General features: G+C 29.6%; 1 protein-coding gene across 3 annotated transcripts in view; it reads right to left on the bottom strand.

Annotated features, from left to right (window-relative positions):
- Nucleotides 1-14,152, bottom strand: part of LOC132728623 (uncharacterized) — a 43,451-nt gene that overhangs the window by 16,644 nt on the left and 12,655 nt on the right. Inside the window, exon 1 of one of the 3 annotated variants that reach the window (XM_060714297.1) lies at nt 12,734-13,326. The exons of 1 other annotated variant lie outside the window; for it this stretch is intronic. In XM_060714297.1, the coding sequence (XP_060570280.1) occupies nt 12,734-12,784 (51 nt within the window). In that variant the 5' untranslated portion in view covers nt 12,785-13,326. Of the gene's footprint in view, nt 1-8,009; nt 8,511-12,733; nt 13,327-14,152 lie in introns of those variants that run through there. One more of the 3 variants, XM_060714299.1, reaches the window with a different exon arrangement.

The raw sequence follows: 14,152 nt of genomic DNA, 5'->3' as shown, positions 1-14,152 counted from the left end.
ATATAGAATGTAAAATGCAAATTAAAAAAAAACAATGTTACGTAACTGAGTTTTTAACCTTGTATATATGAATTATTGTCAAGTAAATAGCGAAATCCTAAGATTTATCTGACTTACGCTCGTATAATTGAATGAAAACTGTTTCATTCTTCATATTCTGTAGGCTTAATAGCTCGTATGTATATACGCTTGCGTACTGACATTTTACATTACTGTTGTTATTTTTGTCAGAGACTGCACAATTCCGATGCATCTATTTCTGGGGGGGGGGGGGGTATAAAAATACATGAACAAGTTCAGTTGTTGGTATACCTTGGCGGTAATAGAAAGCACCTGTTCACGTTGATTAGACATGCAACAGAATTCTAGGATGACGACTTGATTATTACGACATGTCTTTTTGGCTAATCTGTCATTTTTCTTTGTAACATATGGGTATTCTGAAGTGTCTCTTGGAACATTGCCATAGCTTACTTGAATCGTTTATTTTGCAAACCTTTTCACAACTTGAAAATCATTGCTGACACGATGCATCACCAAAAATAAAGTGAAGCAGATAGAATCAATCTGATTATTAATCTAATTAAGATGGCGTAAATCTGAAGTCCTGAACATTACAAAATCTGATAAAAGTGAGCAGAATATTTCATTTACTTTTAAATGTACCCGCATGATACAATTCGATTTGAAATGATATATATTAATAGAGTTAGACCTAAAGCGATATTGTCCTTTTACATATTGCAAATGAATGAGAGAATTATGTGTCAATGCATATGTGAACATGAGAATCTATAAGGCCTGTTTACATAATTCAAAATCAGTTATTTTTAATTTTTGTATAACGATTTATACTAAACATTATCTTATCAACTTTGCACAGACACGTACCGAGAACAAATAAGAAGTCATAGCAAATGCCCTAACCCGTTTATGATTTATAAATATGAGCCGCGTCACGACAAAACCAACTAAATGGGTTTGCGACCAGCATGGATCCCGACTAGCCTGCGCATCCGCGCAGTCTGATCAGGATCCATGCTGTTCGCTATCAGTTTCTTTACTTGTTATAGGGTCTCTAAGCGAACAGCATGGATCCTGATCAGACTGCGCGGATGCGCAGGCTGGTCTTGATCAATGCTGGTCGCAAACGCATTATGTTGGTTTTGTTGTGACGCGGCTCATATACGATTCTTTCATCAAGGTACCGCTTGAATAACTGTTTTTCCTACTTCATTATAAAGTTTTAATTCAAATAATTCCTGTGCATGCGCACAGACAGCTTATTTTGTCCTAAGATAGGCTCTTATATTTGGAGCGATCGGGATTATAAATACCTACATGTTGAATAAGTTAAATGGCAAATTTATTTTGTTGCCAGATAGTTAATCTGAATGGTTAAATTATGCGTCTCAGGTAAATGTACCAGATCAAAGAAAATCATAAATAAGTACTTATGCTATAAAGTTATTTTTTTGCAGTTTAGAGCACATAAGTAACGACGTACTGATATTAAATATTTTATTGCTCCGCGTTTTAAAATGTTACATAATTCAACAAAAAGGTTACATTCACGTTAAAATTCTTGCAGAAAGCTTTTTAAAAAGTAATAACTTTGAATATGTTTTCAGTACAACTTATATGATGTTAGTCATGATGTTAGTCATGGTATATTGTTACTAATGTATGAAATTATATAACATATATTTGCAGCACCTCTAGCAAACCTTTTAAGAACGTCAATGATTCTTTAAAGAATTATTTTATATCATTCAAATAATAATTTGTGACAGATTGAAGTTTTACTTAGACTAATGTATACTAAGACTATTGTTGCATAGTCAAAGTGGTATTTTATCTTCTCTTCAAGTGGCATTTATTTGACATCTATAATATGTTGCGTAATTCCTGATTGCTGATCTAATAGGGCAGGCAAGATGCCAATTAGGCTATTGACTTATAGCTTTCGAAATATTTCTATATTTCAATAGTTTTTTCTTGTTCGTTTTTTACATCCAAAAAGATTGTTAAGGTAATACAACTTTCCAGGTTAACTATTGAAAGACGTGCCCCTCCGGGCGTTGTTTCTTATGTTCACCTGAGTAGAACGACCAACGTTTCGAACGCTAGCTTGATAGCGTTCTCACATGGAAGACATCAGAATCCCTGGCAGGATTCGAACCCACAGCGATGAAAGTCTAGTCTAAAATCATAAACACTAGGTCATCAATGCCCTGTTTTTTGTGTCGTACTATATGTCGTTTTTTTGCCGTCTTTTTTGTTTGTTTTTGTTTGTTTGTTTTTTGTATTTATACTCGTTGATTGTTCGTAGCGCATTAAAAGAGTTCTGAAAGTTTTATATTTAGCACAATTGTTTCCTCATCTCTCATCAATACAGTGGAAAAAACATAAAACGTGCGTACTATTGTATTAAACGAAGAAGGCGTTACTGACAAAAAATCTAAGACTTTATTTTATTATATTATATTCTAAAAGCATTCTCTCTTAGTTTCTCTTAACATTTTGTCAGCTCCACAGAGATTGATACTGGATTAAGAGTTTGAAGGTGATGCAGAAAGTATGTACTGTGAGGTTAGTAAATAAGTAATAGAAGTTTGTTAAATTTCATGTAATTTTATAAATGAGTCATTTCCTTTGATTTGAAATTATAATACGTTGAGAGAAATATAGAAACAATTTACGTATTTATTCATTCACATTATTCAGAAAAAGGAGAAATCAATATTTCAGAATAACAGTCTTCAATTTTCGTATTCCAGTTCCTACTCATTGATATCTTATTTAAGAATGATATTTCAATTAATGAAGAACGGCGATTATGTTAACTACAGGTAAAACATCTACGAGAGTTCAAATCTGAAAGCAACGTTATACCGAAGTTCTGAAATGTTTGAACATATTTGTGTATTTATATCAACTTAATATATGTTTAATTTAACTTAAAAAATGAATTTGAAATACAGAAAGTTCAAATCTGAAAGCAACGTTATACGGAAGCTCTGAAATATTTGAACATTTTTGTGTATTTATATCAACTTCATATATGTTTAATTTAACTTAAAAAATGAATTTGAAATACAGAAATATGTGTTTAAACAAAACATATCTCCTAACACTAAAATATCAAAATAATTAAAGTGTTCCTGATAAATAAATTTCAATATCATTTAGCCTTACTATATAATTTGATTCGTAAATCAATACTGCTATAAGTACCTGATATTTGAAAATAAATATATAACCTAAAGAAAAAAAACGAACCATGTTCCGTTTTGTGTATAACATGTATAAAGTACTTGAGTTTCCCCAGGGATGTGTAATAAACTTACAAGTAACAGATGAAGTTTAAAACAATGTGTTTGGTCATCGAAATGTAACATTTCTCAAAAACTAAGTGACCGCGTCAAATTTGATTCATAAACATATTTTTTACCAACATCAACCTGCCTTATTGTCAACTTACTCATCCTATTTTACAGACAACACAGATGAACTGGTGCTAGAGCGATACTGCCAATAAACAGGCTCACATTCAAACAGATCCTTTTGCCGTTGTTTAGGGAACGTTTTACTGGCAACTTGGCCCACAATAATGTTGTTAGAATTTTTGACCAAACCCTTTTGTATACCACTTCATTATGTTTGTAAAATTGTGAAATTGTATATTGTGTGTATTTATACAACAAAATATTACTGAATTAAACATGCGATTAACAATGTTATGTCTTTTCATCACATTTGCATAAATGAACAGTTTCCTACCAGAAAAGAAGCACTAAAGATGTTGTCAGCAAATAACTTATTACATTTTTAAGCAAATACTTCTCATGAAAAACAAAGATTTCAATCACATGTAACCTGAGTGGGTGTCTATAGAAAATGCAATTTGTTATAATTATGTCTATCTCGAGTGTTTTTTCACATTTTTACAGTCTAAGAAGAGTAGAAAAGTAGAACATTTGCTGTAAAAACAACATATGTCGTTAAAGCACTTTTTGCTTCTCGAACAACTTACTAAGGATTTTGTAATAACTGAAACAATAAGACCTTGTTATATTTGTTTCTTCTTATTATTCAACTTAAAGTAAGAATTTGCTTCATGTAAATGATGGCAGATTTTTTTTCTAAGATTGAAAAAGAAACTTGCACAGAAATATTGGTAAATTCAAATAAAAAGTTAATGTTACAGCAATTGATGATCAACATTATTTTTGTCCAACCACATTGCAGTATTTTTCAAATTAAAGTGTACTAACTTAATAAGATTTACTTAATCCTTCGTCTAACCAGTCCAATTAATTTACATAATGCATTATATTAGGGAGGAGTTAGAGGTGTGGTTTGCACTCTGAAATGTAAAATATGTAGGTTCAGCATAAGCGGGAATAATAAACTACCACAAAAAAGTGATCTCTTTTTTCAAAGGAGCAAATAAATAGGATTTTTTAAATGTTAGTGAATAACTTGCATCAAATAACAAATTTGTATCAATTAATAAGCTCAAAATGTATTTTTCTCACATTTTCCATTTATCTTTAAAGAATGTACACATTTCATTGACTCCATTGTTTTTAGCTAATTGCATCATTTTCCCCGCTTTTATATTCACACATTTTATAGAAACATGATATTCTTACTGTAGACAAAGGTATAAATTTGGGGCATTTCAGTAAAAAATGTGCCTGATTATATGTTGAAAGGGCCATTTATTTAGCTTATCTAAATGTGACATGTAAGGAACTTGACTACGTGTAGACATCATATGTTTGTGTAAGTGTTATATCACTTTTTTTGAGAAAACAATAAAAGGGTGGGGCTATCGGCAGTTTAGAGAAATGCCTTGTTTTTGGTTGATTAAATAGGTTTCATAATACGCATTAACAAATATAATTGGTCCCGTGCCTTCGGCACGGTTGACTAATTATTTATGTTAATAAGTATTATCAAACACTAACCTATACATAGACTTTATTTGATATGAAATAAAACCATCTCTAAATGTCATTTGAAAGAGCAGCATATGGCAATGTACTTAATGACAACAATCATGTGCTAAAACTAATTTGAGCAAAAGTCATGACCTTTCCCGTTTTTGCTTTTTGTTTTCTAAACCGCTCAGATGTTCATCTCTAAAACGAACACGTACTAGTAAATCTATCTGTAAGTTCTATACGTACCATTTTATGACTAAACGTACTAAAAGAAATAACTGTCATTCTATCAATGGCTTATAATTTGTATAAAAATAATGTTTTATTTGTAACTTTAACCCAAATCAGATGGATATGACAATACTACATGTCTATGCTTTTGTAAAGGCACGTTTAGGCTAAATATATAACCCTTTTCTTGTTAATAGGGCAAACCTGGATTTTATGATGATTAATAATGGATGTAGAGAAAGCTAGATGATTATGATGTGATTAGCGTTGAAATAATTATAAAAGTAGCATAATGTAAGCAAAGCCGCATTTTGCCTGTCATTCCAAATAATAAACTTTATTAATTGTCATCTAAAGTTTTAATCTAGAAGTAATCAAAAAGGAAGCATTTACCGAGCGTTTAAAAATACTAATAATACAATAGCGTCATTACAGCATTCGACCTATAAATTTAACCCTTAAAATATATATGACGTTTCTAAAAGCAAACAAACAAAAACAACGGAAATAAATATGGATGATTTTGGTGTATGCAAAAGAAGTGTTCTTTAACCTGATGTGTTCTTGAATAAACTTTCTAATATTTGTTACAATGTGTATGTATCAAGGCTTTAAACCATATAAATAACTCAGTTTGAATCATCCATATATGAATTTCAAAATGACGTATGGATGTGCAAAATGGCATTCCATGATTTTTTTTTGCAAAGGTAAAATAATTTAAATTTATATAGGTGGTGTTTAAAAGTATAATACAACACAGACAATTATACTGACATTTTATGTATTTTTGTACGAAATGCTACATATTTGACAAGTACATAAGCATTGCGAAACTCCATTACTAGTGGCTTATTTGGCAAAATCCATGTAGGTTAATTAGCTTATATAAATAAATGCATTATATAATTCAAAAGAGGGTGCATTTAATTAACAATAAAGAAATCGCATATAATCGCAAACTTGATAGAAATATTTCACTTTATTACAATAATTCGCACACTCAGTATTATAGATTTCGCGTTTAAAATACTTTAGCGAGTTGATAAGCAAAGAAAGTATAAAGACTTAGAAATATAAATTCTTAGATATTTTACAGACAAGTCCGTTTTTGAAAACAATCAAAGAAATCAGAACCAAACGAACGTTTTTATTGCAAAGTTTCTGAAAATATCTTTCGCTTGCACTGAGCCTGATCACTTGTATTATTTATGAATTGAATACTATATCATACTTTTCATATTTCTATCGATGTTTAGAAATCTTAAGTTCTTCAAGGTTTACTCAAGAATTGCTGGATTGAACTACAACGCTTACCTCCAGTAAATATTCTAAAGAGACATTTTCATTTTTCAATCGTGGCAAAAACTATTCATTTTCATTTAATATGTGTTGACTCAACAGCGAACAGCGGCTACATTAAAGAAACAATGAGGATATTCCAGCTGATCTTCGTCTGAAGGGTCGCACGTGTGTTATCAGTTACTTAGGGTAATTTACAAGCTCTCACACAGACATTGGAATTACATTATAACTCTGAAAATATTTACTCGGATATACCACCAAACTTATACAAACAAGAAACAAAATACAACATCAACAACATAAGATAACAGTTTCATGTCTTTTATTTGTTGATACATTTAAGGTCCATAACGCCTTAGAAATACTATAAATTTTATTTCTCAAAAATGTTATTTTTTGTATCTTGTAACAAATTAAAAAAGATTACTGATTTACCAAATAAATGAGCTGTAGTTTTGCTTAATTTGCTCTTGTTTTACAATTTGTTAATATAGTGAATTAGTAGTAAGATGGTTTTTATGGAAGTCAACAAACTACTTTGCTTTCATTCGCTACCTTTACGACATACTATTTTCTTCAGTTGTTAAATATCTAAGATGCTCTTAATCCGTTATTAAACATTATTAAAACCATGTTTGACTTTTCTAAAAAATAGAAATATGGATGCATGTGGCATATTGTGCCTTAAACGCCAGATTAAATATCATTATTATACATATACAATGCCTATTCATCATGACCAGTTGAACTAAGGAAACAGTGGAATGCTGTAGTATAAACTGAATTGTAGCTATGTCAATCGATACATATCCAAGGATTCTGAGGCATTATAGAAAGATTCTTCTAAAGATACATATTAAGATTGTTAATTTGAATCCAGCAAAATAAATATACGTGAAAAGTCATTTTATCGACATCTAAAAACTACTCAAATTATTGATAGAATGTTATTAAGAAAGCAACTAATAGCATTTATTATAATTATATAATTTCACTTATTTGTTAAGGATATTCTTATATATGATATGGCAAAGAAACAATGTTAAGTTATGCCCCATTCTGCAATAAATAGTACGTAGTTATTGTTTGATATAATTATATGATTTCAGATCTAAATATATCGAAATACATATTGTATATGTTTGTTCAAGACAAAGTATTCGTGAAAGGAATCAAGATATGAAAGATTTGATTTTTCCGAATCGGTTATGCCATTAAAAGATACATTATCTGATACTTCTTACATTCTAACCTATCATATTTTCATTATGATATTTGAAAATAAATGAATGCCAAAATGATTTGTACTATCAAACAATAGGTTCCTATAAACATTTGGTGTTCGTTCGTTTACTAACCCGGGCTTGTAAAGAAGACATATATTAAATAAACTCATACGGAATATACAAGAAAGTGAAAATATAAGATAAAAATATAAGTTTGCAAAGGATCAGTGAGGATGAAAGCAAAATCATTGTTTCGAAAAAAATTATATCTATAACTAAAATATAAATAAAGTACCCTTCTCACGATGTCTTGTTGCTTGAGTTTTCGGCTATGAGATCGTTCCATATTAAAATCTCCAGTAATAATGTTTCGATTAATTCATATCAATGTATCTTTTCACATGTCCAACATGAATCCAAAAGTATTATGTTTTTGTTTTGTTTAATTTACAGTAGGTTTGCAAATATCACAATATAGCTGAACACACTTAGCAAAACCACATTAGAGAGACTTGATCAAAGACGATGATCAAATTAATAATTCTCATAACCTTATTAAAGAGCCTTTTGATTCAACATGAAAATAAAATCAAATTTTGAAACTTTCATAACATAGCTACATTCAGAGTCAGACACATTTCGCCGAATTTCTTATTTATATCCAACCAAAGAATCTGCAGTTGAAAAAAATGCAATAGCGGTATTGGAAAATGTTAACACTACTCCAACCGTTTGACGCAGCCTTTTGAAAAGTATAAATGCTCGTAACTTCTATATGACAAAGATAGCAACGAATAATTGTTTATTATTATCAGCTATTCTAATAACATTAATATATCACATTGTTAGATTCAAACAGATTCTAAGAAATGTTTGCTTGTGGTCATATAAAACAATCACTATTAAATGTAAGGTATTGCAGTCTAACGAGAAACACTTGTCAGCGGAAATATCTTTCTCTGCATGCTAATTGCCATTTTCTTTATGCCTTTCGTTGATAGATTCGATATCTGAATTCTCGTGTTTTATTGTTTGAGTGAATTCTATAATTGTGTCATGAATGTTTCATTATTAAGAGGTTTAACTGTGGAATGTTGACTGTAAAACAATAAGAATACCAAGATTTAGTGTCACGAACTTTATTAGAACTCAAAGCCACCAAGTCTCGTGATGTTCTAATATATTTAAGTCAAATTCAAGTTTAAGACTAAGATACTATTATCATAACCCTATTGAAATGTAGTCAACCAAAATGTCATGAACTAATATATCTTAATAAATTTAACAGCAACTAACAATCACAGCCTCATTTATAGTAATACCATAAGCGTAGTACCAATAAGGCAATTTGTAATGAACATGTAAAAAATTTAGAGATGAATATTGTTTTGGAAGTATTTCGTAAATATGTTAACTATAGAAAATTAACTTCTTGAATTTTCCATTTTTGTCACGAAAATGCAAAAATTGCGAAAACACATTTTGCATTTTCGATTCATTTTCGGTAATGCAAGTGCTTAATTATTACACCTTTGCCTTATGCGACAGACGTTGAGTTATGTGCGTGTTCCGCAGGAACGTAAACATCAAAAAATTCAAACTGCAATGGGACAAATTGATTAAACAGATTTTGTGTTTTGCCTTTTCATATTTCCGCCTCAAAATAATGAAAACACGACAGATGTACATGTGACATATTCAATGAGTCAAACATTTTTGTGTCGTTCCGTCTCCCTTCTTTTGCCGACCTTGGAAAATACAAAGACAAAGAAAAGTTTGCATTATGAATTTGACTTCCTTTCATGATTTCGTATTTTTGGGAAGTTTGGGGGAAAAAGATATGTCGTAAACAGTCACCATATATTCCTAAAAGTTTGTTTGCAAAATATGTCTACAATGAACTGTGAAATGCTACTAATAAAAAATACCAAAAGTGTAAAATCTTTACCCATCTTTGTAAAAACTAAGAACATGTTTTACCAACAATTATTGAACATTATAACTTGTTTAGTTACCTGCATGCCAGAAAAATATAAGGTTTATTTTTCTAACATCTCTGGAGTAAGTATATTTTTGTTTCTATGTATTAACGATTTTAGCAATAAAGTAACAGATGGCGTTTGAGCATTCCTTGAACAACTGAGTCAATACATTTTTACTTCTTACGTAATAATCAAAATTATGTTGATGCTATCTTCACACCTTTTCTGTTACTCGTTGATGTAAGACTTTAATAAATATTCTTGAACATTTCAATTATTTAAATTTACATACATTCGAAGTTTTAAAACATAAGACTAGAAAATAGCAAAAGTAAAATAGTTCAAGGTTGTTTACAACATGTATGTAAGCTAAAAAAATAAAACTTTACACATTAACACTTTTGTTTTTATATATGCATTATAAATTACAACTGCAAGCAATTAACAAAGCGCATTTGCGCTGAACCTTAACCTTTTCATCCTTATGACAAAAGTAGCACGCTAATGTACCGTCATAAGCTAATCCAATTAACACATCATGATAAAACATAATAAATATCCAATAAACATTTACCATTTCATCCTTATGACAAAAGTAGCACGCTAATGTACCGTCATAAGCTAATCCAATTAACACATCATGATGAAACATAATAAATATCCGATAAACATTTACCACCGGTCTTAAACCACAACATTCATCGGGACGAAAATGTGTTGCATTGTCATGTTTTGCGATTCGGACAAATGCATGAAATCACAATGTATTGTGTGTTCTTCACTACGTCATAGTGAACATAAAACGTCGTAATATTTATCACTCTGATTTTGAACATACAACATACTTGTCTTGAAATAAAAAGCAACAAATTGTATGAAAAAAGGAATGTTTTAAGACTAAGTCTACATTGATAATGGTATTGGCATGTCAAATAAATAAATTATACAACAAAGCCTTAAATAACTTTTATCCTTGAAGTGTTTAATGATATAAGATAATGTTATTATTGCATGTATAGGAACATTTTTTATCAGAAGAAGGGAGTGAATATCATTTAGAATACCTAAAGTATTTCATATTCTACTTCTAAATGACAATGAAGTACATACAACATCAGAGTATGCATCTGCATTTACCATTAACGGGTTATATTTAAAACTGAAAAGTGGTCTACAAAAAAACTATTCTGACTGATTTTAAGTGTGGAACGGTAATAAATTACTTGCAAAAAGGCACACAGTTAATGGCTTATAGTCAGTCATTTAAAACTTTTATACTAATATACATGTAACAACTTACGCTGAGCAAGTTACTTATCTAAAATTAGAATTGTTGCATTGCCTGAATTTTTATGTGGCATTTTAAAACTTCGTCATGTTTATCTTGGAAAATGAGTAGTTGATGAACATAAAATGTCTGGTGTTTAGAAACTAAAGCCTATGGTAAATTGCGCAATATATTCAGGTATTTATCACCCGTGTGTACCTTTTGGACATTTATAGGGTACTGTCTAATTAACAACACTCGATGATAAGCATAATTATGAACTTCATATATTTCTTATACTAAGCCCGAGTGCAAAGCGATTGTAGGTAAATCAATATCACCTGCAAACATTGTTATAAATTGCAACAACATAATAACTACACTTATTCATATACGCGAAAACATGTCTAATTTATTGTATCAATTTAACAAATCACGTATTTTAGATAATTCACATGTAAGTATATTTATGTATGCAAAAACTATGTTTAATTTATTTATTGTTTTAAATTAACAAATCTCGTAGTTTAGGTAATTGACATGTATATTTATTGAAATATTAAAGATATGCTAATTAGGCCCCATTGTCATTGTTAACGTTTGAGTTAAAATGTGTACGTTACGGGCTTTTTATTTTGTAATGGATCTGTCCTGTATGTAATTTGAAACAGTACCTTCAAATTATAGGAATTTCAATAACAACATTATACAAGTAAGCTACCGATAATATAAGAGCATGATCAGACTGCACGTCTCTGTCCTGGTGGCAAGAGCTGTCCGCTCTCGGCTTTAACAGGGTAAGGATTATCAACCTAGTCAAACAAGGGCAGTAATATTTGGCAATATAAATTAACGAAATTGTAATTCCATGATGGACAAAATATCAGAATAGTAATCAATCATAAAAAAGGAAATACATAATTCTTTAAAGAATCGAACAGTGAATATTCTACTATGTGTATATCAAAAAAAGAGATTTTGTTTTAAAAAATGACTAAGTTTGCAGTAAGTAAATCAATATTAACATCGAAACATTGGTTATGGAAACTTATACACAAATATAACCAAATTTTATAGTAATTCCTTTAAATTTTTATAATGCTTTGTATCTTTTCTTCCATCATTAAGAAAGCTTGCTTATTTACTCTTTAAATCCCAACAATTTGAAAATATTATGGTTTAAAATGCAATAGTATTCAAATTGATAAAAATGTTGCCTTCACATCCGTTCTAATGCTAAGTTTAAATAAAGTTGTTAGTGTAGTATTTACAAAAAATAGGGTTTTGAGATATAAAACATAAATGTGGAACCAAACAAAGACGTATAGGTATTATTTTAACATAAGGCCTAAATTCATAAAATTAATCGGGTCTAACATTATTAAATAATTATACATGTCTTTTTTATTTATATTTTTTTTATTTAAATTAAGAACTAAAAACAGACGGACGATTTGTTCTTTCTTCTTAACATTTATTTAAATTTATTGATGAACTGTTATTTTTTTAAACAAAGAGATTCAATTGATTTAAATAGACAAAATGTTGCTTAAAATGTACAAACGAACACAATGTATCTGCAAGTCTTTTTGGAAAGATTTAAAAAGTTGATATATGAATGAAATTTTATGAATATAATTTTAAAATAATATCGTAATAAGAATAAAGATTACAATGTCCCAGAATGTACATTAAAATTTAAGTTTCTTCCACACACATTTTATATTTTAAAGTAAGAATTGTGATTTTATATATCGATTTAAAAATTACCCTTTGTACGATTTCTTGTTGTTTTAGTTTTCGACTGTGTGGTCGCTCCATTATTATGTTAATCCAAGATTTCTATTAATATATTATGTTTTTTTTTTAAATCTTATGATATTCACTTGTTTTCAGCTATTTAATTCACAGTAATATATCATCAATTTATATTGTAAACTTTCCTTTTTGGTAATCCAACAAGTGTTCTCTTAAAGTAAGATAACATTGAACTGACTGTCCTGGAACTCACTGCCTTTGTGACAGACATCTGATTGATTGTCATTCGCGATTACCACAATTACTATAAGGTATCCAGATGTTTTCGGGTTCAACACATTGTTCCACGCTTGCTTGATTGAATCTTATTAAGGCACACCGTTTGCAAGCGCATATTTGAAAAGATGTTCTTGTTGCACACAATGTATATTACTTTATTTATTCTAACGTCTGCATTAATTTGATTAAGATGCTTGGGAAGTACAAGCGATACTTCATGAAACATAGTGGAATGATGTTCTCCTGTATTCATTTGATTTAATATGTGAGAATTTGTTTACAAATAAAAGATTGTCAAAACCGTTCTAATTATATGATTACGTAATAAATCACAGGTACACTTCCTAAGTTATTCGCATAAATGTTTGCCGCTGGTCATCACCGTCTTCTACCGTACAGGTATTTTCTGATTTTCTGCCAGCTTATAGAAATTACAAATATTGTACGTATAATCATAACGCTAAGGATATGTAGATATTGTCCTATGTCTCATTACGTTAGGTTTCTCAATCAAAATGTAAAAGAACGGACATGCGATAATGCAACTAGTTACTTTTGAATGATGATTCTATCATGGAAAGTTTATACCTATATATTTTTTAACAAAATTTTTAAAGGTTATTAAATCAAAGAGGAATATAAATTAAACAACGAACGATATACATGGATTGTATTTAGTGTTTCAATTGTTTTATATCTCAACATCTTTTATAATTTAATTTCAAAAGCTGCGAACATGTAACACAATGTCTTTGGTTTTTTCCGACATTGTCACTATAGTTTTTAAAGCCATTATGTTGTTGGAAAAAAAATGATTATACAAACTTTTCAATATGCTGTGTTCATGTTGACTCACCCATTACATTAAATTGTAAAAGTTAGACTTTAGCATCGTCTTTATGATTTTATTGTAAATCACAATTTTGGCTTTATGGTCTGGGAATTACTATTTTACTTGTTTATCAAAAAAGTCTGAATTAAACTTAGAGCACAAGGTTCATGTCCTTTTTACTGATACAATACAATTCAATTCTGTGTTTTGTTAAAAAAATCTATTTAGTAATATAAATTCTGTCATGTATGTTTTGAAATCAATGTATGTTATATGTGTTAACAGATATTCTAATGTTTCGAATCCATGCAAATGTGTGG

Source organism: Ruditapes philippinarum, unplaced genomic scaffold, assembly GCF_026571515.1.
Source record: "Ruditapes philippinarum isolate M1 unplaced genomic scaffold, ASM2657151v2 ctg965_1_1_1_1, whole genome shotgun sequence".
NCBI classification, from domain to species: Eukaryota; Metazoa; Mollusca; class Bivalvia; order Venerida; family Veneridae; genus Ruditapes; species Ruditapes philippinarum.
The sequence above is the reverse complement of the archived record's forward strand: the minus strand, read 5'-3'. Positions and strand labels throughout refer to the sequence as shown.